This window comes from Biomphalaria glabrata, chromosome 1 (genome assembly GCF_947242115.1).
Source record: "Biomphalaria glabrata chromosome 1, xgBioGlab47.1, whole genome shotgun sequence".
Classification (NCBI taxonomy): domain Eukaryota; kingdom Metazoa; phylum Mollusca; class Gastropoda; family Planorbidae; genus Biomphalaria; species Biomphalaria glabrata.
The window spans coordinates 55,798,937-55,823,118 of NC_074711.1; the positions used below are offsets into that span (position 1 = coordinate 55,798,937).

At 36.2% G+C, this 24,182-nt stretch overlaps 1 protein-coding gene across 3 annotated transcripts in view; it reads right to left on the minus strand.

Moving 5' to 3' along the window:
- Positions 1-1,833: 1,833 nt before the first annotated feature.
- LOC106058994 (uncharacterized) overlaps positions 1,834-24,182 on the minus strand; it is an 83,875-nt gene continuing 61,526 nt past the window's right edge. For all 3 annotated transcript variants that reach the window (XM_013216516.2, XM_013216519.2, XM_013216517.2), the window contains 18 exons: positions 23,848-23,950; positions 23,512-23,617; positions 23,196-23,335; positions 20,796-21,030; positions 20,045-20,124; positions 19,884-19,947; positions 18,891-19,085; positions 17,995-18,097; positions 17,646-17,778; positions 16,625-16,764; positions 9,240-9,367; positions 8,942-9,118; positions 8,652-8,832; positions 5,760-5,956; positions 5,368-5,580; positions 3,484-3,595; positions 2,981-3,122; positions 1,834-2,438 (listed from right to left, as the gene is read on the minus strand). In XM_013216516.2, the coding sequence (XP_013071970.2) occupies positions 2,279-2,438; positions 2,981-3,122; positions 3,484-3,595; positions 5,368-5,580; positions 5,760-5,956; positions 8,652-8,832; positions 8,942-9,118; positions 9,240-9,367; positions 16,625-16,764; positions 17,646-17,778; positions 17,995-18,097; positions 18,891-19,085; positions 19,884-19,947; positions 20,045-20,124; positions 20,796-21,030; positions 23,196-23,335; positions 23,512-23,617; positions 23,848-23,950 (2,609 nt within the window). In that variant the 3' untranslated portion in view covers positions 1,834-2,278. The remainder of the gene's footprint in view (positions 2,439-2,980; positions 3,123-3,483; positions 3,596-5,367; positions 5,581-5,759; positions 5,957-8,651; positions 8,833-8,941; positions 9,119-9,239; positions 9,368-16,624; positions 16,765-17,645; positions 17,779-17,994; positions 18,098-18,890; positions 19,086-19,883; positions 19,948-20,044; positions 20,125-20,795; positions 21,031-23,195; positions 23,336-23,511; positions 23,618-23,847; positions 23,951-24,182) is intronic.

Here is a 24,182-nt window from a genome sequence, read left to right on the forward strand (position 1 = left end):
AACATTTTGGGGTCACTTCGGCTAAACATATTTTTTAAAAAAAGGGGGAATGAAATATACCTGTACCTGATAATATTTTTGTAAGAAACCCCAGTATAGATTTAGTATTAACATTAATTTATGAGATGTTAGATGTTTCAAAGTTTATTAGCAATCAACTTTTGAATATCTGGCTGAATATATGAGATGCCAACTCGGTTCAGACAATGTCAAGAGCATGACCAGCCCAAGACAGCAGCAGAAATGTCCAAAAATTAACAATAGCTGTCAACTCATGTCGCTGAAAATATTAACATGTTTTTTTTTTGTTTTTTTTTTACAAGAAGAAAAAACTGAAAATAAGAAAAACCAAAGAATGAACTTAAAGCCATCTCATCTGTCTCTTGACTTTCATCGTAGGGTTGCTGTGATAGTTTGTGTAACCAGTAAACCAAACCCTCCACCTTTCCTGGTCAGCAGCTGTTCTTAGCAGAATATCAAGAGAGATGCCAGTCCATTCTTTTATATTATCCAGCAAGCTTTTCTTTGGACAACCCTTTCTTCATGGTCCCTTCACTGTACTTTTCCAGAGTTTGCTAATGGCACCGGATGACAAGCTTAAACAGATTTTTATCTCTTTTATTGATCCTCCATCTCTTGTTGTGCATGACCCTAAGAATTTAAATTTAAGTCAACTTCTAATGTTTGGCCATTTAACTGTATGCAACATCTCAAACTATTTCCACCACAAACTAGTACTTTGCTCTTTTCGGCACTGATTTCCATGCCAACTGCTCTATCTGCACCATTTAGTTTTGAAGTAAGATCTTGTACCTTGTCTAAGTTTTCTTCAATGAGGTCTAGATCATCTGCAAACTTGAGATAGGAAATAGGCCACCCATTTATGGTCAAGCTAGGAGTAATTCCTTTCAATCCAGAGTTTCCAACATAATATGCTCCAGAAATAAGTTAAAAGAGCTGGAGAGAGAATGCATCCTTATAGATGTCCTAAAACTTTCTCCAATTTGGTTGTTCAGAATAACTGAGCTATTCTCATTTTGATATAGGGCTTTGATAACGTCAATAATGTTTTTATCTATGGAACTCCCTCATCACTTGCTATATTCCAAACCTGGTTGAAAGAAGTCTTTGAAGTTGTGTACTAGTTTCTCTTGGTATTGAAGGCATTTTTTATTCCACATTCTGATGTAAAATATTTGTTCAACATTTCTTCTATTGTCTCTGCAGCCTGTTCTTTGGAAAGAACTTCCTCAGCTTTTTTCTTAGTATGTTGAGAATTATTCTTAGCATTATCTTGCTTCTATAGTTTTGGCATTGTCTCAAGTTTCCTTTCTTGTGCAGTGGAATAATTTTGGCCATGTTTTTTCATCCCAAATTATCTGGCAGATTGTCTTAAAACATTTAGTTATATGTAGGTAAAGAAATTTTTGAATTTCTCTTTTGTGTGATTTTCTACTCATTCGTGCTGACATTTATTTGAGCCAGCAATACATATGGCCCACTCGTCATATATTGGGCATCCCTGTAGTAAACATATACGGTGAATATGAATATTTTATTAGGAAATTAAAAAAAAATATTATGATCAACATCTCTAAATACTAATACAATATAAATACTGGTACAATGAAAGAAACAGGAAGCATAAAAAAATGTTTTTACTAAGGGCAGTTATATTCTTAATATTTATACTCTTGAGAGGAATGACTCTGTACTTTGGTGTCTCTTCATTCTACATAAAACATTATTAAAAGGAAGAAAACTTCCATAGAGATGTGGCATGTTATTATTGTGTAGGTCAACATTTTTAATGAATTAAAAAAAGCTACAAAATGAATGCATTTAGATTTATTTGTTTAAGTTAACTAGAAATTTGAAAATACATATAATACAAGCATAACTTAGAGTCGTAACAAATATGACTTTTTTTCATATAAAATAATTTGACAAAGTCATATCAAACAAATAATAGTCTTTTTAACATTTTAAAAACGCTTACCAGTAGATTGGCCATGGTTTAAAATGGATTCATAAATTTAAAAAAAAATGTTTACAAGTACTTTAAGTAAAGTAAATAGCATTGAAACTTCTCAGTTAATATTTCTTTACAGACTGTAAGAATGAAATAAAAAAATCAATGCCATTATTTTAACCAACAAAAACATAAAATATTCAAGATTACTTTCGACATGTTTTTCAAATAATAAAAACAATTCAACAATAAAAGTTTAACTAGAAAGCAAAATTAAATGTATAATAAGGTGTTATGGCATACACCTTAAGCTGAATTAGTAGCATTTGGTCGTAGAAGTCCAGCTATGTCTGCCTTTGTGTTATGAGCCAAAATGGGTTGTCCATAAAATGGTGGATTTTCTTGGTATGCCTGATTGTGATATCTGTGCATTGCAGCAGATTCACGTTTTCTAGCTGCCATTCTTCTGAAAAACAAAAAAATACCTACAACAAACAGTTAAAGTAAAAAGAAAAACACAATATCTAGATGTCTAATGGTTGAGAGATACAGGCTTACAAATGATAACTCTGGAACCTCAACTTCCAAACTGCATGGAGGACCACCTCTATTAAATTTTAGAGTGAGGAATGGTAGCAGAAGTCATAGAAAATAAAATGTTTTAAACAATACTTGTACTTTTTTATTTTCTAATCTACAAGCACATTTTTGTTCACATTTAATGCTTCAGAAAACTTTTAAAATCTTTGTCTCTCCATTAGGAGACATTTATACATTTCAAAAACATGCATAGTAACCAATAAAGCTTCAGACTTTTAAAAGTTACTTGCTAATATAATAATAATTTTAATTGTCCATTAGGAAATTTGTCACAACATTTGCATTATTTCATCAATCAACCTACAAGAGAGAGAAACCTAGCAAAGTATTAAAAATGTGAGTGGTCTGAGTAGGCAAAGCAGCTAAATGGAAAATATGGCAAAGCATGCACTTTATCCCACAATTTACCTTTTAACATATATAAACAGGGCTCCAACCAAGATAATTAAAAGCACCACTAATGTCACACCAGCAGCTATAAGAGCTGTAGCCACCACAGAAGTTTCATTGTCTTTCTTGCTAACTGTCTCCTCTTTGCAGCCTGCCACATCTGAAAGGTATGGTGCTATACAATACAGTGTGCATAAACAAAAAACAACTAACAGTCTAAATAATAGTAATGTTTTAAAGACTTGTGTCAACTAGTGGTGGAATGGACTTCTGAACGAAGCAGTATAAGACCATGAGAGAACAAATCTTATTCAAAACATATTCTAGAATGCTGTGATAAACAAAACTTTGGTACATAAATTTACCATTTCTAAAAAATGATGTTCAATATAAATAAAGCAATTTAATATTTGTTTGTGAAATTAAAACAATTTTAATAGAAAATATGAATAATGATATAATAACCTAAAAAAAATTTCAGCATACTTTGCTAGCAATACAAAAACTGTGAAGCGATATACCTTTGTAAATTGACCATTTGTTTGGATTACTTAGGTCACAGTATTCACATTCATTGTAAACAGATTGTTCTCCTTCTCCTATACATTTGGTGCCAATGAAACAAACATTTGTCTGTGGGAAACAAAGTTAATATCTCAATTTAAAAAAATAATAATTTCAATAAATAAAAAATACAATAGCTTTGAATATGTTGGAATGAAGATAGCTTTGCATGAGCTAGCCAACAATTTGTGTATTAATTTGTTCAATTTAGGAGATAATGTTGTGTTGTACAAAAAATTTGTCAAGTTCCTATAGAAAAATTAAATCATTTTAGCTTTACTCTAAGTAACTACCTTTTACATTCCATGAGATGCTTCCATAAAGGGCTTAAGGGACAATACAAAATTCTAAACCAAATAGAGATGCTATACGAAGATCCTAGATATCATATACAAAGACTGCATCACAAATGAAGAGACAGTAACAGGATCACAACAGCAATCAGACCATACGATGACTTGCTAACCACTGTCAAAAAACGCAAACTAAAACTTTATGACCATTTCTCAAGATTGTCAGGGCTTGTAAGACCTTCCTACAGGGAACATTACCACAAAAAAGAAGAAGAAGCAGACAAAAAGCAATAGAAAGACAATATAAAAGAATGGACGAACTTGTCATTGATAGAGTTTCTATCTATGAAAAATATAGAGAGAAATGGAGAAAGATGGTTGACAGATCATGTGTGGTGCCTTAACATTTCATCAGACTAAGGGATAGGTGAAGGTAGTGAAACCAGATTGTGAGCTGCTGCTATGTTTGCATGTTCTTGAGAACATTTATTGCCTTCAGTTAAAAAAAAGAAACATGTTTGTGTTTTCTGTTTTCACATTTATTTAGTTAGCAGCAGACTGAAAAACAAAAAAAGTATTGATAAATCGTCGCACTTTTATGAAGTGTGCTCCTCATCTTTCTCCTTCACCTTTCCTTAAAAGACCAGCGGAACAAACTGAATGAATAAAGGACACATTCGTCTTTAAGTTGCCAGGGATCTTCTCACTCAATTGAAAATAATTTTTTTAAAGTGTGTCATATGGTAAAAAAATAGTGAAAATTAAGTCATAATTTTTCCAAGTTTAAAATTTGTATGGGTCCTAAATGGTACATTAAATTCAAGTCCTTTTTAAGTCTATTGTGATTGTTTTCTTAATCCTCTGGGTCATGATTTTGAGATTTTACCATCACAAAGGAGATACTGATTAGAAAAACAAAAAGACACAAAATTTCCTTTGCTTCCATGGCAATGAAATCATTAAATACAATTCAACTACCTGATAAACAAACATTTCACATGTAACTTACGAGTCTTACCAGAGACTTTTACTTACCAAAGAATTTTACTTAAATTGTTTGTTGTAGCTATTTATATTGGCTTAGCTAAGCACTAAGTGCATGTTTGCAGCAGCATTAAATTTTTATTTTTAAATGCATTGAACAACAGGATGCTAGCATTTAAAAAAGTTAAGTTTCCCTTTCAGACCTTGTAAAGATCATCTGTTTTTTATGGCTAGCACAAAGACCAACTACCTTTATTTTCCCCAAATAACATCAGGTACCCATTCGAGCTGGGTGGACTTAGAGGTGCCCTATAGATACCAAAATTAAAAATCCCAGTCTAAAGGATTCGAACCGGGACCCCTTTGCCACTCATCCACCGTACCTCCATAACTGCCACAAATTATTACTTTATTTTACAAAATGGGTCTAACCTATTCTTAAAAGGTATTATTTAAAGAAATAGTGCTAATTAATGAAGAATTTCTTTTATATAAACACAAGAATAAAAAGAGTGATTAAAGCTCAAGAATATAAAAGCGCTGATGCACATGAAGTATACTCACATTCTTCTTGCAAGTTAATTTATTGCATGAATAGCACATTGGGTCAAATGCAAGGAAGTTTTGATAATGTGGATCTGGTCTCCTGCCGTCATTGCTTACAGATATTTGCAGTAATCTTTTAATTGCACTCTTGGTACCTAGATTGCAACGTACAAGATCTTTGCTGAGTAAGTTAGCACTTACAACTGATGTCAGTGTTGCACCTTCAACAGACTGAAATAGTTCATAACAGAAATATCAGCACAAATAATATACTGTTTCTATATAACAATTAGCATACATTTGTTCATGACAAAGATTGTCATTCTGAGTGTTCTTAGATTTGCCAATCATAATGTTTATCTTAAGTGGACTGCACTGAATATATTAAATTATTGTGAAAGAAAACTTACTTCTTTAACATGGCATGAAAGTAAAGCTGAACTGATGAACCCACTGCCAGTTAGATAAACAGCAGAGCAATCTGTCGAGTCAGATATTTCACATATATGCAGATTGTCTTCAAACACTTCAAGTACTGGTGGCACAAGTTGATCCATTGTCATGTTACAGTCTACTCCAAAGTAACCAGTGTTACAGATACATTGACCTAAAATTAGATAAATAAATTTCTATTTTTTCATCATATTTTAAACAAACCTTAGAAAAGTCTTCTGGGTGAACAATTACAGAAGAATGCAACCAATGAGTTTGTCAAGCTCAAAGTTAATAATTTGAGCTACAGATAAAAAAAAAATCAACAGAAATATTGGTTAGATAAGGTTAAGGTATAAAGCTGTCTATTATTTGCACAAGCAGATTGACAACATGACTGGAGAGCCTTAATTTAGATGCACATAATGCAAGTTGAGAGTCTAATGAAGATGATAATGATAAGCAATAAGTTAACTTCAGAATAGTTAAATCTATGTATATAATTCTCCTGGTAGCCCAACTGTCACAGTCTCTGTTGACATTGCCTGTTATATGTTCACCTCGGGTCATTAGAGTGAAAGACATGTGAATCCTCTGAGATGGAAAGAGGAAGTAAGAATGACTAAATTGACTTCTAGTCAGTAAAACCTTTAGGTCCTTTGCGGATGGTAGTAAGAACCTTAAGTGAGTTGAGTGAATTAGTTACTTAGAGTTGTTTATGGGACTTGAGACAGTACACATATTTTGATAGTTATTTTCTGTACTTAGAGCTGGATACTTATTATTGAAGTTTATTGTTACCCACTGTGATGCGGACGTGATTTCATAGTAAAGTTATATATGTACCTATTCCTGACGACTTAGTATATTGGATATGTTTGATACCGCTGTTATGCGGACGTAACTATATTTCTATGCATTGGATCATTTTTGTAACTACTATGAAGTGCAGCATATTGTTTTATTGAATAAATGTTATGTCTTGTCTGCCAAAACTCGGACTCACTCAATCTATACCATTTATGTTTGTCACATGTCAAGTGCGACTCCAGAAAGCACGAACCCAGCATTCTACAGCATTCGCGACACATTGATAGTGATACACATTTCTACACCTTAGTGATCAGTCCCATGTGTAATATTAATACTCGTCAACACTAACATTTACACCAACCATGTGGGACACCATGCATGCCCGCTGACTCTCTAACCCTTGATGAAAAAGTTCTGCAAGTCGGACTAGAGTTACCCCACATAACATTCGCGGCCACAAAGAGCGAGGCTCAGACAAAATAGAGGGGGGGGGGGGGAGAAAAGTAATCTTTCTCTTTACATTCTATATGACTACATTTATGTGTGTATTTTTTTACACATGTCAAAATCTGGTGCAGACAATTCCCTGTTAGATTAGCCTTTGCCATGACAATTAATAAAGCATAAGGCCAAAAGTTTGAAAAGATATGCCTGTATCTTCCAAAACCTGTTTTCAGTCATGGACAATTGTATGTTGCTCTCTCCATGTCGCAGTTATCTATGTAGTTGCATAGTAAATATGTTCACATTTTAATAGCACGGCTTTCATCTATAAGTGATGTCATCATTTGCATTTGTTTTATTTGTGTGCAGTAGGTGATCGATCTCCCCTTGTTGCTTCGTCATAATTTTTTATGACGTAAATTGTCTTAGCACATTTGGTGCATTCACACCATGTTATTAGACAGAAGCAGGCTCTATTCTGTTCAGCTCTTGAATTTCTCCTTGTGTCTAATATTGGATCGTTGGCCTTGGTAGATATTCTTAAAGGATTATCTTGACCCCTGTTTAGGGTGAGTTTATTTCATATTGTAAAGTTAATTTTAGTATGTATTCGATTATATTCATATTTTGTATTTAGATTAGAGGATTAGAAGAATCTGTTTTTTATCTTTCTATGGGGTCTCAGGTTTCAGGGGTGAAATCACAATTCTCAGTTTTAGGTTACAGGACTGAGGTTTTCATCTCAGTTTGTCTGTCTGATGTTTCAAGTTTGATTTACGAGTCTGAGGTTCCAGATTGTGGGTTGCTATATCCAGACCTGGTGGTACTATGTGAATTTTGATGCTATTATGAACTTTTGAGTATTGATCGTCGGCGGACAGTATCTTGGCTGGAAGATAGATCTACTTGTATTGCCAGTTGTTGTCTTGAAATATTGTTGTGAACAATATTACTGAACCTTATTATTAAGGTGAATTATTCTTGTGTTTTTTTTAAAATACTAATTAAGTATTTATGGGAATCTTACTACAAGTATTGAATCTTTCACACCATATTATATGTAATTATATTTCTTTATTATTATCATTGATCATATATCATTTACATTGTACAAATAACATTAGATTAAATTCATAATTTTATTTAAATCATCATACACATTGTTTACTATTTTATGAAAAATTGGGTGTGTATGGTGTGACTGTCGGGCTGAACTTGGGCCTAAAATATTACAAGTTAAAGTAATTATAACACATACACCTATTATAATTCAAATTATGGTTTTAATACCTATTATAGGCACATTAATAATACTTAGTAATTAATAATTAGTAATTAAGTCCTTACACTCCAGAGTTCCTTCTTTTCATTCACTCACAGTCGTTTGCCCAAACCCACTCCCTTTGGACTCAGGAAGTGTTCACCCATCACTAAATAGCGGCGTATGCTACGCCGCGGGTCGACTAATAAAAATTTATTTGCGCTTGTTGTGCAATTTTATACGCCATGCAAAGAAATATTTGGAAAAGTGTCAGCAGGTAGACAAATTCAAGGAATGTATGAAAATGTAAACATTATGAAACAAATTTACATGGAAAAAATAGATTTCTGACCTTTGTTACAAGTTCCATGGTTATTACAATCATAAGGCAAGCAAGTCAAGTTTAAGAATGTCAATGCCAGATCATTAGACTGTTTTTGGTTCTGATACTCTGGATTATGATTCAGTTCAATGATACACAGCTGAGAGGCAGCCTGACGGGCAGCTTCTACCCATTCTGTTCCACCTGACACCTGAAAACAGTTTAAAAGTATGGTAACAATAGAACACTGATTCAATTTTTTTTTTTAAATCAGTGTAATTTGAAAAGCATTGAGAACTAACCAAAAACCCTTAGCTCACCCTGATATCATCAACACAAATAGCAACTGGGTCATCAAAGCTCATAGATTTCAGAGTTGCATCAATAGCTGAGATAGCATCTTTACAAGCCTGCAGGGGTTTGTTGAATAAGTTATCTAAGCAGTATAAAGTAGCATTCTCCAAAGTCCAGCCAGTAGATGTTGGCCATCCAGCTGTCTGCAGTAAATAGTGAATTTACATTATAGAATTAATGAACATTAATATATATATATGTATGCAAGTAATATTGTTATATCAATGACATGAAGCTATATTGTGTATAAATAGTGTGTTTTACTTGAGTAGAGTTTATAGCTGTGGTCTCTTTGGGTATTTCAGCTTCAGCTTGTCTCTTTCTTCTCTTACTTCCACCACTGCTTTGAACTTGGCTCTGCATCTCAAGAACTTGACTAGTTTGGTCTTCACCTGATAAAAGAAACATACTTAAGTATAGATTTCATATATTTCTATTTTATCTTACATAAAAAGAACTAACTTTAAGAACATAAAATTTGGTGACTGTAGTTTGCTTTAGAATAATATTGAAGAGAGTGGTTTTCAACCTCAAAACTCTTTGAAGAAGGATTTTAAACTCATTGAAGAGAGTGGTTTATAACTTTAAAAAAAAAGCCCTATGGAAGAGGGGATTTTAAACTCAAAAACCCCCATTGGCTTGGCTATGCTCATAGAATTTTTGTTGTGTAATTTGCTTTTTTTTATACTGAGGAGATATTTTTTAGCATCAAACCCTGCTGAAGGGGAGGGGGTTAAACTCAAAAGCTCATAGCATTTTGAGTGTGTAATTTGCTTTTTTTATATTGAAGAGTTGGTTCTTAGCTGGAAACCCAGCTGGAGGGGGGTTTTAAACACAAAATCCCTCTTGGCTAAGCTCATACAATCTGGTGACTGATGAATAGATAGTCTTTTATTGAAGAGATGGTTTTATCGTTTATTTCTTAGGGAGTTTTAAAATCAAAATCTTCCTTAGTTATACTCTTGGAATTTGGGGATTGTCGTTTGCATTATTATTTTTTTGCTTTGTTTTATAGAAAAGAGGGATTTAACTGCAAAACCCTCTGGTAGGGGGGTTTAAACTCAAAACCATCCTTGGCTTGGCTACGTTTATAAAAGTTTTAGTGTGTAATTTGCTTTTTTTATATTGAAGATGTATTTTTTGGCTTTAAACCCTGCTGAAGGGGGTTTAAACTTATATTAAAACCACTTTGACTACACTCATAGAATTTTGAGTAATTTGCTTTTTTTTTAATTGAAGAGGTATTTTTTGGCTTCAAACTGCTGAAGGGGTTTTAAACTCAAAACCCCTTTGTTACCCTCATAGTATTTTGAGTGAATGGTTTCCTTTTTTTTTTTTTATGAAGAGGTATTTTTTAGCTTCAAACCACACTAGAGGGGGTTTTAAACACAAAACCCCTCATGACTACACTCAAAGAATCTGGTGACTAATGAATGAATAGTCATATTGAAGAGAGGGTTTTAAAATCAAAATCTTCCTTAGCTATTCTCTTGGAATTGGGGATTGTCATTTGCATTATTTTGTTTTGTTTTATAGAAGAGGTGGATTTAACTGCAAAACCCCCTGGTAGGGGAGTTAAACTCAAAACCCCATTGGCTGAGCTGGGGCAAATGATGGCTTAGTATTAAAATTTCAACTATAATAAACAAAATAAACAAAATCAAAGCAAAAAAATCAGTAACTAAATTCCCCCTCCCCCCTGGCTATGCTACGCCCATGATAGACAATACCGGTATCAATGAAGATTTGTAGTTCGATTTGATTTTGATTTGATTTTGATTTTAGGCACATCGGCACAATTTAGGCCATGTCATGCCTGCAGTCCCTTAAGGACTACTCTCTCTCTAAACAACAAGGGCCAAATTCTATACAGTCATATCATTAAAATCAAGGTCTATTCACAGTTAAAATAGTAAAGGTAGTAAAAATTTAATTATTTGGTAAAAATCTAATGTAAATAGTACATGTTCACAAATTCATAAATCAGATCTTCGTAGACAACCCCACTTCCCGGATAAAGCCCAGTACCTTCCCAGGGTCGACATTATCAAATAGTGTATTTAAATTAGTGACTCTAAAATATTTCGCCCTGACATCCTGGTATCTGGGGCAATCAACGAGGATATGTTCCACGGTGAGTCGAGAGTCACAGTACTCACAAAGTGGGGGCTCATCTCTCTTCAGCACAAAAGAGTGCGTGATGTAGGTGTGGCCAATCCTAAGTCTGGACATGGTTGTGCTACCACGCCTTGTCAGACCCTTAGATGTGGGCCGCCACCTGACATCCGCCACAATCTGCCTGAGTTTATTGTGAGTCTCAGCCTCCCAATGGTTCTGCCACTCTCGATAGGTGGCAGAGGCAATACTTTGTCTCAGGTCCGAGCAGGGAATTTGGGTTCCTGACACTGCATGATTTAGGGCTCTCTTTGCTTCTCTGTCTGCGGCTTCGTTTCCCTCAATGCCAACATGGGAGGGGACCCAGGTGAAGGTGACATCCCTATGGTCGGCTGTTATTTGGTCCAACAGCTTCAGTCTCTTATGTACCAATGGGATGTCAGTCTTCATCCGCCCCAAAGCTTGCAATGCAGATTTGGAGTCGGAGCAGATTATAAATTTCCTCCTTTCTGATGCTTTCACGGCCATAAGTGCAAGCGATATTGCATGCAATTCGGCCGTAAAGATGGAGCAGCCATCGGGGAGTCTATGGGAGATTGTTTTGTTCCGAAAGGAGCAGGCACACGCGACCTTTCCCTCCATTTTGGATCCGTCTGTGTAGATGGTGGTGCCACAATCTCCGTAGCTCTCCTGCAGTTCCCTAAAGTGGACTTGTAGTATGCTTGGGTCTGTATTTTCTTTTTTGAAATTGAGGAGGGATAAATTTAATTTGGGTTTATTCATTAGCCATGGAGAGTTCTGAGGGGTTTCTATTTTAGAGATTTGGTCAATGGGTGGGGTTAAATTTTGGATGGGTTCTCTCATTCGAAGGCCCAACGGCTGTATGACATTAGGTCTTCGATTGTATAATTCTACCTCTGTGGGGTTAAATATGGAGTCAAAAGCAGGGTTCGTGGAGTTGGATTTTAGCTTGACTATATACTGCATTGCAAGCTTTTTCATTCTTATATCCATGGGGAGTTCTCCAGCCTCCACATGGAGACTTGGGATAGGTGATGTACGAAACGCGCCGAGACAGAGACGCAGGGCAGCATTTTGTATTGGTTCCAGTATTTTTAGATAAGACTTCCTTGCTGCTCCATATATTATGGATCCGTAGTCTAGCTTGGATCAAATTAGACTCTGATATAGCAGCAGCAAGGTATCTCTGTCAGCTCCCCAGTCCGTATGGCTGAGTACTCTAAGTATGTTTAATGACTTTTGGCATTTCTTCTTAAGTTCCTTAATGTGGGGGAGAAAATTAAATTTGGAATCTAGGGTGAGGCCTAAAAATTTTGTAGTTTTCACGACAGGGATCTTCTTTTTGTGTATAAATAGTTCAGGGTCTGGGTGGAGTCCCCTTAAATTACAAAAATGCATACTAACTGTTTTGGAGTCCGAAAATTTAAAACCATTATCGTTTGCCCAATTTTGAATTTTGTTTAAACATAACTGTAATTTTATTTCTAAGGTGTTCATGTTTTTGATGACAAAGTCATCAACATATAAAGAGCACTCTATGCCAGGGGACAGAGCATTTATGATGCTATTTATTTTAATGTTGAACAGGGTGACTGACAGAATGCTGCCCTGGGGTACACCCATTTCCTGGTCATGAGTGTCAGAAGCGGAGTTGCCCACTCGAACCTGAAATTTTGGGTCAAACAGGAATTCCCCCACAAAACGGGGAAGGTGTCCCTTACGCTCCATAAGCTCCAGGTCATGTAGAATGCCATATTTCCAGGTTGTGTCATAGGCCTTTTCTATATCGAAGAATACAGCTACTAGATGTTCTCTTATGAGTAATGCATTTCTAATATAAGCTTCCAGCATTACCAGGTGGTCAGTTGTTGTCCGCCCCTGCCGGAATCCGCACTGGTAGTTGGAGATCACTATATTCCTCTCCAGATACCAGACCAGCCTACTGTTAATCATTCTTTCCATAGTTTTGCAGATGCAGCTTGTTAGTGCTATTGGTCGATAGTTAGCTGGGTCAGAGCCGTCTCTTCCCAGTTTAGGTATCGGTATAACTGTGGCTTTCCTCCAGCTGTTTGGGAAAGTGCCTGTTTGCCACACACAGTTATAGACCCCTAGCAGGACTGCCAATGAGGATTCGGGAAGGTGCTTGAGGAACTGGTAATGGATTTAATCTTCTCCAGGCGCTGTGTCATGTCACGATATGACTTGTCCAGCGATTCCCCTCAGTTCCTCAAGCGAGAACGGTTTGTTGTAGTCTTCATTGTTCTCTGACCTGAAATCAATGGGGTGTCTTTCCTCCCTGGTTTTGACTTTTTGAAACTCTGGCGTGTAGTGTGCAGTGGTTGACTTTTCTGCTATTGAGGATGCAGGGCAGTCAGCTATTTCTCTGGGGGACGTGACAGTTCGTCCTTGGTTTTTCAAATGCCCTATTGCATTTGATTCTTTCCCTTTGATTCGCCTTACTGCCTTCCAAACCGCTCTAGCAGAAGTTTTGGCATCCAGACTGCCAACAAAACTTCTCCAGGAATTCCTTTGGCTGACCGTATGGTTTGTCTAGCCTTTGCTCTAGCTATCCTGAATAGCTTTAGGTTTTTCTGGGAAGGATTCTTTATAAATGCAGCCAGTCGTTTTTTCCTATCGCCAATAGCACTTTTGCAAGATGTATCAAACCATGGTTTGATAAGCCGTTTTGGATTTGCGGAGGTTAGGGGGACAACTTTCCTGGCTATACTAAGTAGCTTGCTAGCAAAGGTATCAGCTGGGTTCTGTTCATCAAGGATATTTTCTGTGATATCCTCGGAGCATCTTTTTTGGAATTGTTCCCAATCGGCCTTATTCAGTTTCCACCGCTGAGGTCGTTCCAATGAGGGGAGATTGTTAGTAATGATGATTGGGAAGTGATCACTTCCCCGTAGATCATTGCTAACTGACCATTTAAAGTCGTCCAGAAGTCCAGGGACACATACGGTGAGGTCAATGCATGTGAGAGATCCAGTTCCTGGGTGCAAGTAGGTCGGTGATGCATTATTAAGTATGCATAAACCATGTTGGAGGAAGATATCCTCCAGCATACGACCTCTTGTGTCAGTATTGTTGGATCCCCACATGGAGTTATGGGCATTGAAATCCCCAAGGATTATATAAGGCCGGGGGAGTTGTTTCAATAGGTCCTCCATGTCTGTTGGGTTTAATGGAGCGCCTGGTGGTAGATACAGGCTGCAGCAAGTGATAACCTTGTGAAGGGTTATCCTAGGTGCTACGGCCTGTAGTGTGGTCTATAGTTCTACCCTCTCATGGGGGATGCTGTCCTTCACAAGGATACAGACTCCACCTGATGCTCTCTCTGCATCCTCAACATTCTTGCTGTAAGCACTGTAACTTCGGAAACTGATGCTATCTTTCAGAAATGTTTCCTGTAAGCAGACAGCTACAGGAGTCTCAGAGTCCATCAGTAGCTGCATTTCCTCATAATTGGCCTTGAGGCCTCTACAATTCCACTGTATAATTCTGGAGTCCATGGCTTATTCTAAATGACCTACTTGGAGCTATTTGACCTTGGGAGGCCCCTGGAGGGGTTTCCCTTTATTCCAGTGACCTTGGTATTTTTATTCTTGGGTTTGGATGGAGAGGAGGACAACCCCCTTTTGGGGGAAGTCTTTCTCTCTGGAGAGGGGAGATCCCTCTGGTTAGAGCGGAGGTTATTTCCTCCTCTCTCACCTCGGGCATCCTCTCCACTTTGATTTCTCCCCTTAGAGAATTGGTCAACCTCTAATTCGGTAGAGGTTGGGGTGTCTGGCTGGGTTCTCTGAGGAGAACCTGTGTCAGCCATGATGACTCAGGGTTCTCCCGGAGTGTTGACTTTGACATGCTGCTCAGTCTCCATGCTCTCATCAGCGAGCACAGAGAACCTGTTCTTTAGCATGACAACAGGGCTTTCTTGTTTCTTCGGAGGTGTGTTCTGTGGCTGTGTTTTCTTCAGAGTTGGAGGAGGGGGTGGTGGGGTCAATGTGTCTGTCTGTGTGGCTATGGATCTTCCTATCTTAGCAACAGCCTGGGCGTAGGTCCTTGGGTAGGGCCAATACAACTGATTTTGCCTGGCTGAAGGTACATCCATTTCTTGCCTTGTACTCCTGCATGGCAACCTCCTGTTTCCACACAGGGCAGTCCTTGGAGTAGGCTGAGTGGCCAGCGTGACAGTTTGGGCATTTGAACTGGGCTGTGCAGCCCTTGTCCTTATGACCCTCTCCAGCACATCTGGCACACACAGTGTTCCTCTTGCAGGTTGCCACGCCGTGTCCATAACCCTGGCACTTGAGGCACCTCATGGGGTTAGGTATGTAGGGCCTCACTGGAACTCGTAGGTATCCTGCCTTCACATACTCTGGCGGTGTCCTAGTTCCGAATGTGAGGATAATAGTGGCGCCTGATAATGCACCGGGCATGGGTGACTCCTTCAATGCCCTCCACTATTTCCTTCTCGGAACATTCCAGTAGGTCCCTAGAGCTGATTACACCTCTGCTGGTGTTCAGACTCTTGTGTGGCATGACATCTACTTGGAGATCAGAGTCTTCTGCATCTTAAAAGCCCATCAGAGTGTGTCTTGCTATCTACTTCTACAAGAAGTTCCATTGACTTGTGTAGCTTAGACACACTCTTGGGCTCTCCCACTACTGACTTGAGTCCCTTATAGATAAGGAAAGGGCTCAGCTTTGTCAGGCTTTTCCCCTCCTCTGTGCACCTGACCACCAAAAATGATGGCCAGGTAGTACAGCTTTTTGTGGCCTCCTCCTTTTTTGCCTCAATACGGCGTCTCTTGCCCAGACTTAAATCTAGGGCAAGTTGTTTATTGGGGGGTTTTTTTGTCCATATATATTCTTGTTAGTTCGGCACCTATGCTCCCCACCCGCCATCGAGTCCAACAAGGGGATGGGCCATTCGGAAGTCCAGAATGAGCCCGCCAGGGCTACACAGGTGCTATACTCAGCTGCTGCATCGGACATGTGTCTAATACAGCAGCTCCCTGATTGACCCTCCAGCCACCACCCTCCATGACCAGCCGGTTGACCCAGAGCGGGCCATCTGGGCCTCAGGTCTAGGGGAACTTGGAGCCTAAGTATTGTGTTGTGGTGGTTTATCCTCAGATAGCCACCACTCAAACACCAGGATCTCTTTATCCCCCCTTACCCGTCACAGTCCACGCAAACGGACTGGTCTAGGACGTAGTGAGATTTTAGAGATAAGGAGACAGGGTGTTGATCAATGAAGGCAGACTGAGGAAAAGAGGAGTCAGACACAATGATAGAAAAGCAGTAGGGCACTTTTGAGCTCCAAAAGTGCTAAGGAAAGAGGAGCGCAGTTTAACGTCATGTCTCAGGACGCATTTGTAGTTCAATAAAATATCTGTAACATAAAATAACTTAAGGAAATTTACTTAATCTGAAGATATTAGTTTGACAAAAGATGTAAGATGATGGTAGACTCACTTGTTTTTAATTTAAGGGAAAGTACAACATACCTTGAATGAAACTACAAGTCTCTATATGACCATATGTGGAACACAAGTTATTTTCCCAGCCATAGCAGTAATAATGTTCTTTTGTGTAGGACATATCAACATCTGGTCCATAAACACTGGATAGGTTGGAGGAATTGGAGCTATGTACACAAAAAACATAGAAAAATTAAAATCACACATGACATATTATAATTCATTATATATCTTCTTATCTTATATAATACAGATATTACTTCAAAAAAGAAGATGATTACGTCCTACGCGTCATGCATTCAGTCATGCATATTAACAAATGACCTAAATTCTGTATAAGTCACTGATTTTCCTGGCCAGCTTAGGCAGCCCAATAGCACTAGAGAAGAAGGAGCATTAGTACAAATTTGTCCTAGCATATGGAACCAGAAATGTGCCTTTATCTTTGTGTCTTTCAGAGTATTTTATTCAATTTTGTTTTTGTGTTTGAAAATTATGGTTCAGTGTTTTATGTATAATTGTAAAAGTTGATTGGGAATCCATAATGGTAGTCTGGTTTAAAATTATTTGTAAAAAAATAAGAATGTACATTTAAATGACTCTATTCTTTATAAATGATAAGAAAACTGAATTTATTATCCATGTTTATAATAAATGATTATATTTTGACTGTAATGAGCGTTTCCGACTCTTTGCTCTGTATTATTAAAGACAAAATATCTTAAATGGTATAAGATATGTTGTAACAACATTTCAAAATCAATTCTACAAAGCATATTACCACATAAAAGAAAGCAAAAAAAATAAATAAATAATAGGTTGAGGGCATTAAGGATTGGGTTGGCATATCCTTTACAGATTTACCAAGAATAAAACTGTATTAAGAGAGATGGGAAAATCTTTGAAAATAAAAAGTATGGTTTCAATGTTACAAGATAAAGAAGATGACTTTTAAGTTGCTTCTAAAAATCACTAACTAATAAATCAAAAATATGTATTAAAGTTTAAATTTATCAATGCAATGAAGAAGCCTTAATCCATTACATACATGAACCATGCTTGGTTGTACAATGTTGGACTCATAACATTAAACTGATAGTCAGTATCCATCACTTTGTACAGACTAGAGTTTGGCATTCTTAAATCATTGTAGCCATTACCATCACCATCTCCACACTGACCTAAACATTGACATCAAACATTACAAATCAAATATCAAGGATTTCACTCAATAAGATAGTTTTATTACATGTATTGTATTATAAGTTTCTATACAGATAAAAAAGCATGTCAACTCTAAGTAGTATTCTGTAGTAAAATTTGTTTTTCTTTCTATATCTGACACAGATTGTATTTGCATTTTGGTACATAAGTAGTGTGAAAGACATTGCACGTACCTTGAGAATAGCCAAAGTAATTCCTTGATCCCATAATAATGACATTCATGAAAGTATCTTGATTAGTTATTTTCACCATCGCACCAGTATCCAAGAGAACTATCTGACAATAAAAATAAAAAAAATAAAGCTTATATTAAGCTTAATTGTATCAATTAGTTTGGATCAGTCATGTAATTAAATTAGTAATAGATCTAGCCTAACAATAATAAATCTGTGTGATTAGAAATATTTTTACCAATTGTTTTTGTTTAGTCCAATTTCATGCTTTAGCTTTCTCAAAGCTCTATGATCTTATTACTTGTCTGGACAAGTTGGGTAAAAGGAAGGGGAGAAAGAAGGGGAGAAAGAAGGGGTATAAGGGTGAATATTACAGTGATCACTTTTTAAATGCATCATAAATAAAAAAGTTGTTTGATTTGAATTGGAACTCAAGGGCTCAAGCCTCCTTAAGCAAATGCACTAACCACTGTGCCAGCAAAGTGCTTACAAAAATAGGTTTAATAGTTATCTATTGTTAGTTTCAAACAACTTAATACTCTAAACAAAGTATAAAGGGGACTAATTTAACTTATATAACCACATCAGCCAAGTACAATTTCTTTCCCTTGTTTGATACCAAACAAAATAATTATTCGTTAAAGTCAAGTCAATGAAATAATTGGTTAATTTTTTATTTTTTTTTCTTGTTTTGTCAGGTACAAGAAATAATTGAGCGAAATTTCAACTTGATCCAAGATTGAGTGTGGGAGAAATAATGTGCATAAATGTTTTACCAGACAGACAGAGTTGATATAAGCTTTGTAAAAACTATTTACATCTATAACAGATTGTGATTATTACTCAATCTTAAATGTTCACATTTAAAACTTAAAAAATAAAAAACAAGCTCTTACAACATATGTATTTTGATCTTTATTTTGAAATAAACGTAATCTTTGCTTGTCTGTACTCATTCCTGGAGGTGTGTCATAGGTTATAAATGGTGCAAACCTACATTTGGATAGGGTCAATGTACTGAGCCCTACTTTTATTTCCATACCACAAGTGCATGAACCATATTTAGCACAACGACGAAACTCAGCAATAACCTGTCAATATGAGTTAAGTAAAATGTTACTTTAAGAGTAAAACACAAAATCATATCAATTGACTTTAATATCAAGGGAGGCTATAACAATGTACACAAACAGAAGCTAAGCTAATAAGCATATCATGAGAAATTTTCAAGAACTGAATGCACTTTCAAACTTTTGACATGTAGCAGGCAACTTTTTTCAAAGTCCTCAAAACCAACAGTGTCAAGTACAATTTTAATTTGACTAGAAATCTAATGTCTAAATCTCAATAGTATGAAGGAAACGATACAGTTCAGACTTTTAATGTCTCTTGTATCTCCTTCCTTAACTATATGTTTAATAAAAAGTATTTGAATGTGTTGACTTTCTTAAATGGTTGATCCTTAAGCTTCAATTGTTATAGCACATGTTACAAAAGCACTAAATTTTAAGTCTTAACTATTGTAAGCAAAATCTTAAAACTGAATTATAAGCTCCAAATCATCTGCAAATCTAAGTTGGAATCCTGCTATTAAATTTTTGTTTAATAAAATTATTCTGAAATTATTCTGCCTTTTTAATAAAAAAAAAATAGTTTTCTCACTCAGTTCATTACTAGACATGTTTAACATTGCTTTTGCAATGGAATATTACACAGTGAGATTATTTTTTTGTTGTTGTTTTCTCTATAATCATCACAAAGGCTATTAGTGTATATAAAGTAATTATGTGTAAATGTGCATGTAGGTAGAGCATTATAATAATTTTTTAAAGAAAAAAAAACAAACAATAATGTATGATCCTCCAGGAATTAATTTGTACTGTACTTACAGCTACTGGAAATAGTGGGTGTCTGTATATGATGTATTTTCCTTCTTCCATGTTATTGTATTTACTGTAGATATAAAATACCGAGATGGTACATTTTGTGTGAAGTGACTTTATTTAAATGTGTCAACTAAAAAACAAAAACAATCAGTGACAGATCTTACAAGTTATCAAACGTCTTAACATGAGGATCATTGATGACTGTACACAAAGATATTTTCACATCTCTGTCGTCAACTTCAACCTGTAATAAGAGCATTGAAATTTCTTAATTCTAAAGTGAAAAAAAAATTAAGCATAAGATAACAGACACCTATGAGGCAACACATATTCTGCAAGCCTTTAAGAAAATATTTCAGGATATCAAAATATCAAACTACCTCCAAAACTAATTTAAAAAGCTGAGAAAAAGGATAAGTCTCAATAAACCCATATATGTGACACATCTATTATACACTGCAACTGGGTTTGCATACTGCACTTAGCATGATGCCAAAGTTGACAAAGCTGCCTACATTGTGTTGCTTTGTATTTGCACACAACTGTGTATCTTATGAAACAAATAAAAGCTGATGCCAGTAGACTGTACTTAGATCTATATATATTTGTTAGAATTAACCTTTTTTTTTTAATCTAAAAAAATGACACAATAAAACTTTATGTTCACTAATGTTTCTGTATTTTAAAGAGTCTTCCAATCACAAACAAGCTATGTGTATGTAGGTTGTTCTAATTATTCTAATTATTGTAATTGGTAAGTTGTTTTTAACATGAGAAATTCATAAGGCACTCATTACAATAAAAGATTTTAGTGAAACAAGTTGGAACTATGTTTATCATTTGTGGATTTTTCTACTATTAAATGACAAACATTAAATGTTTAGATCAAATAAAATAATTAGGTAAACTACTTACTCTGAAAGTTGCAAGTTTAAAAGAAGCTGTCTTTATTTCTTGAAGAGTTCCATTCTCGACTCTACATGGTATCAATTTGAAAATGGTGTCTATTGAGACTGGTCCATCTTTGATATAATCTTGACGAGCATAGATGTTGAAAATTATTTCATTGCTCTCATTAGCCAGAACTTTAGGATTCCTCTCAGTGTAGATTTGAGGTATGGGCTCATCGGTTTGGGATCCTTCTAAACACCTAGAGAAACATAGAAACATAGTGTTACATCTATCAATACACTTGATTAGCGGTTCTCAACCTTTTATGCTCTGTGACCCTTTTTACAATACCCCACTCTGCCGCGACCCCCCCCCCCACACACACACATACAGCGATAGAAGAGTAGACAGTAACAATTCATATTTTCGATGGTCTTAGGCGACCCCTGGCTAATCGTCAATCGACCCCTAAGGGGGTCGCAACCCACAGGTTGAGAACCCCTGCCATTAGATCTATGAAATCTGAAGTAACAATTTAATTACATTTTATCATTGAACTCAAAAAAAAATATATATATTTATTTTTTTACACAATTCCAACATAGGCCACATCTCAATTCTTTCAATGCTGGACTTGTCCGCAGCCTTTGATACGCTAGACCACAAAATTATGATGGCCAGATTCTCTGCCACTTTTGGTTTAACAGGAATCGTCCTAAAATGGCTTGGATCCTACCTGACTGAACGCACCCAAAGTGTCGTTGTTAACGGAACAGAATCAACAAGCTTACTCTTGAAGTACGGAGTACCCCAGGGATCAGTTCTAGGCCCAGTACTGTTCACTATGTATACATATCCACTCAGCGGTGTCATACGGCCAACCGGCATCCTATACCATTTCTCACAGTTATACGATTCCTCAGTACCATCAGAGGTGTTGCATCTGGCAGAGAAAATCAGTAGTACCGTTGCAAGGGTGAGCAATTGGATGGTTGAAAATAAGCTCAAGATGAACGAAGATACGACAGAAATAATTAAGATTGGCACTCGGAACAATGTCTCAAAAGTTGAATGCACAGATTCTCTTTTTATTATGAACTGCCAGCTTTCTTATGTCCATGTAGTGCGGAATCTTGGAGTTTTCTTCGACTCAACACTATCTTTCGACCCACACATAAGGGTCTTTATCTGCAGCTGCGTAGATTAGGCCAGATCCGACCATATTTAACAACGGAGTCAACAAAAACGCTAGCTGTGGCATTCATACTCTCCCGCCTTGACTACTGTAATGCCGTGCTAGCAGGTATACCTGATGACAAAATAGCCAAACTGCAACGTATACAGAACAACGCCGCACGAATAGTACTTAGAAAAACAAGACAAGATTCTGCTACTAGGCTCTTGCGCATGCTCCATTGGCTTCCAGTGAAAGCGAGAATCGATTACAAGGTCGCCACACTTTGTCATCAGTGTATATATAACAATGAGATGCCCCTGTACCTTAGAGAACTGATTACTCCATGTCCTCCAGAGAGCCCTGCGCTCAATTGACTCAACGCTTTTAGTGGTGCCACGTTTCTCCCTCAAAAGCTACAGTCTGCGGGCTTTTTCAGTGCACAGACCAAAGGTTTGGAACTCACTCCCCATTGATCTCAGACAGACAACATGCTATACCACTTTTAAGAAGAACATTAAGACCTACTTGTTTAAAACTTTTTTAGATTAGTTTTTGATTTCTATTGTCGTGTTTGTGTTTGTAATGTTATTACAGCGCCTTGAGCCTACATTTTGTTTGTTAACAGCGCTTTATAAATAAAATTATTATTATTATTATTATTATTAATTCTTCCTTTCATCTTCTAGTTTTAGTTCAATCTTTACTTGTAATAAATAATAACCTTGTAAAAACAGAAATTTTTCAAATTTTTTTTGTGTAACATTTTTATTTTGAACTTATCGGTCTCAATAATAAAAATGAAAGATTCTTCTATTGATTTAGTAGGACCAAATAATGAGTCAGCTTGATATGTTTACAAAATGACATTTTTAGTGAAGATTATTAAAAATGTTTTGTAAAATGTTTTACATGTGTCGAATGTTCCTTCACAGATAATCTACATGTTAGCCCAAACCTCTCATGCCAGGGGAGACAGCTGGTAGAGTATTAACCCAAGACCACCTAGACCACCGAAAAACAGTCCAGCATGCATACCACACACCCAGGCAGCCATCCAATCTGACTGCATTGTGATAGATTATAATGCTGGTTTTAAAATCAGGTTATGTTGGGATTTTCGCCCATTTACACTACATTATGAAGCTTTAGTGTAGTTAAAGTAAAGTGTTTAGTATCAAGGAAATAAATTTGTTAGGCAGTCATCACAGAAGTGAAAACAAATTACTCAGAAATATTTAAATATTTACCTGGGTAGCGCACTGCTGTTTACAGCTTGAGCTGTCATTAGGACTTTGAAATTACGGCTTCCAGCCACCCACTTCCACTTGAAAGTTGTATAGAGTCCAGATTCAGAGATAAAATTCTTTGAGTTCTGTTGGCCAGCATTCTGAAAGATTCACAGATTTTTTTGTTCTAATTAGTTAGTTTAGGTGTTTAAAAAAGAGAGTTACAGCTTAAAGAGTACAATAAAATACAGTCAGATTTTTTAAGTATATAAGAAAGGAACAAATAATTGTTAAAAATAACAATGTTAACAATGTTATAAATAAATGCAATAAATACCACTAAAACAACTGTGTCATTGCAAAGACTTTGTGAGATCCATTCAGATTTAAAGGTACAGTTAGCAGGCAGATTTTTGGTGATACATAGAGCTGCTTGATTGTCACTGTAGTTAAAACAAAAAAAAATACACCATCCTAGTTTCATTCTATATAATTATCATTGCTCTCAGGAGCGTTGCAATATACAGAAATGTTAACATGAAAAGAATGAGTAGGAGAGAGGAAGCCATATCTTTCTTATTAGGAACAAACTGTATTTTTATTTACTAGATGTTCAAGTAAAAGAGATAATAGTTTTGTTGTTCACTCAAATAATAAAACATTGGAGACTTACAAACAAGAGGAACTTGAAAAACCTTTAATACATTCTTGGATCTTTGCTTCAGCATCAGAACAGCTGACTGACTCACTAACACATCTCTGCTGGAATGCAGTAGCTGCAGAGATAATGAAAATGTTCATCTAGCTAACAGGTTTTGAAATATATTTCATTTTGGCATGTAAGGGGTCGTTCGTAAATGACATCACGCAAAATATGACCTTTTTTTACACCCCCCCCCTCCCACCCTTGTCACAAAGTATCACAAATTCTCAGACCCCCTCCCCTTCCTTTGCATCATGTCACAAAATAAAAAAAAATATTTATTTCAAATTATTTATTTCTCATCA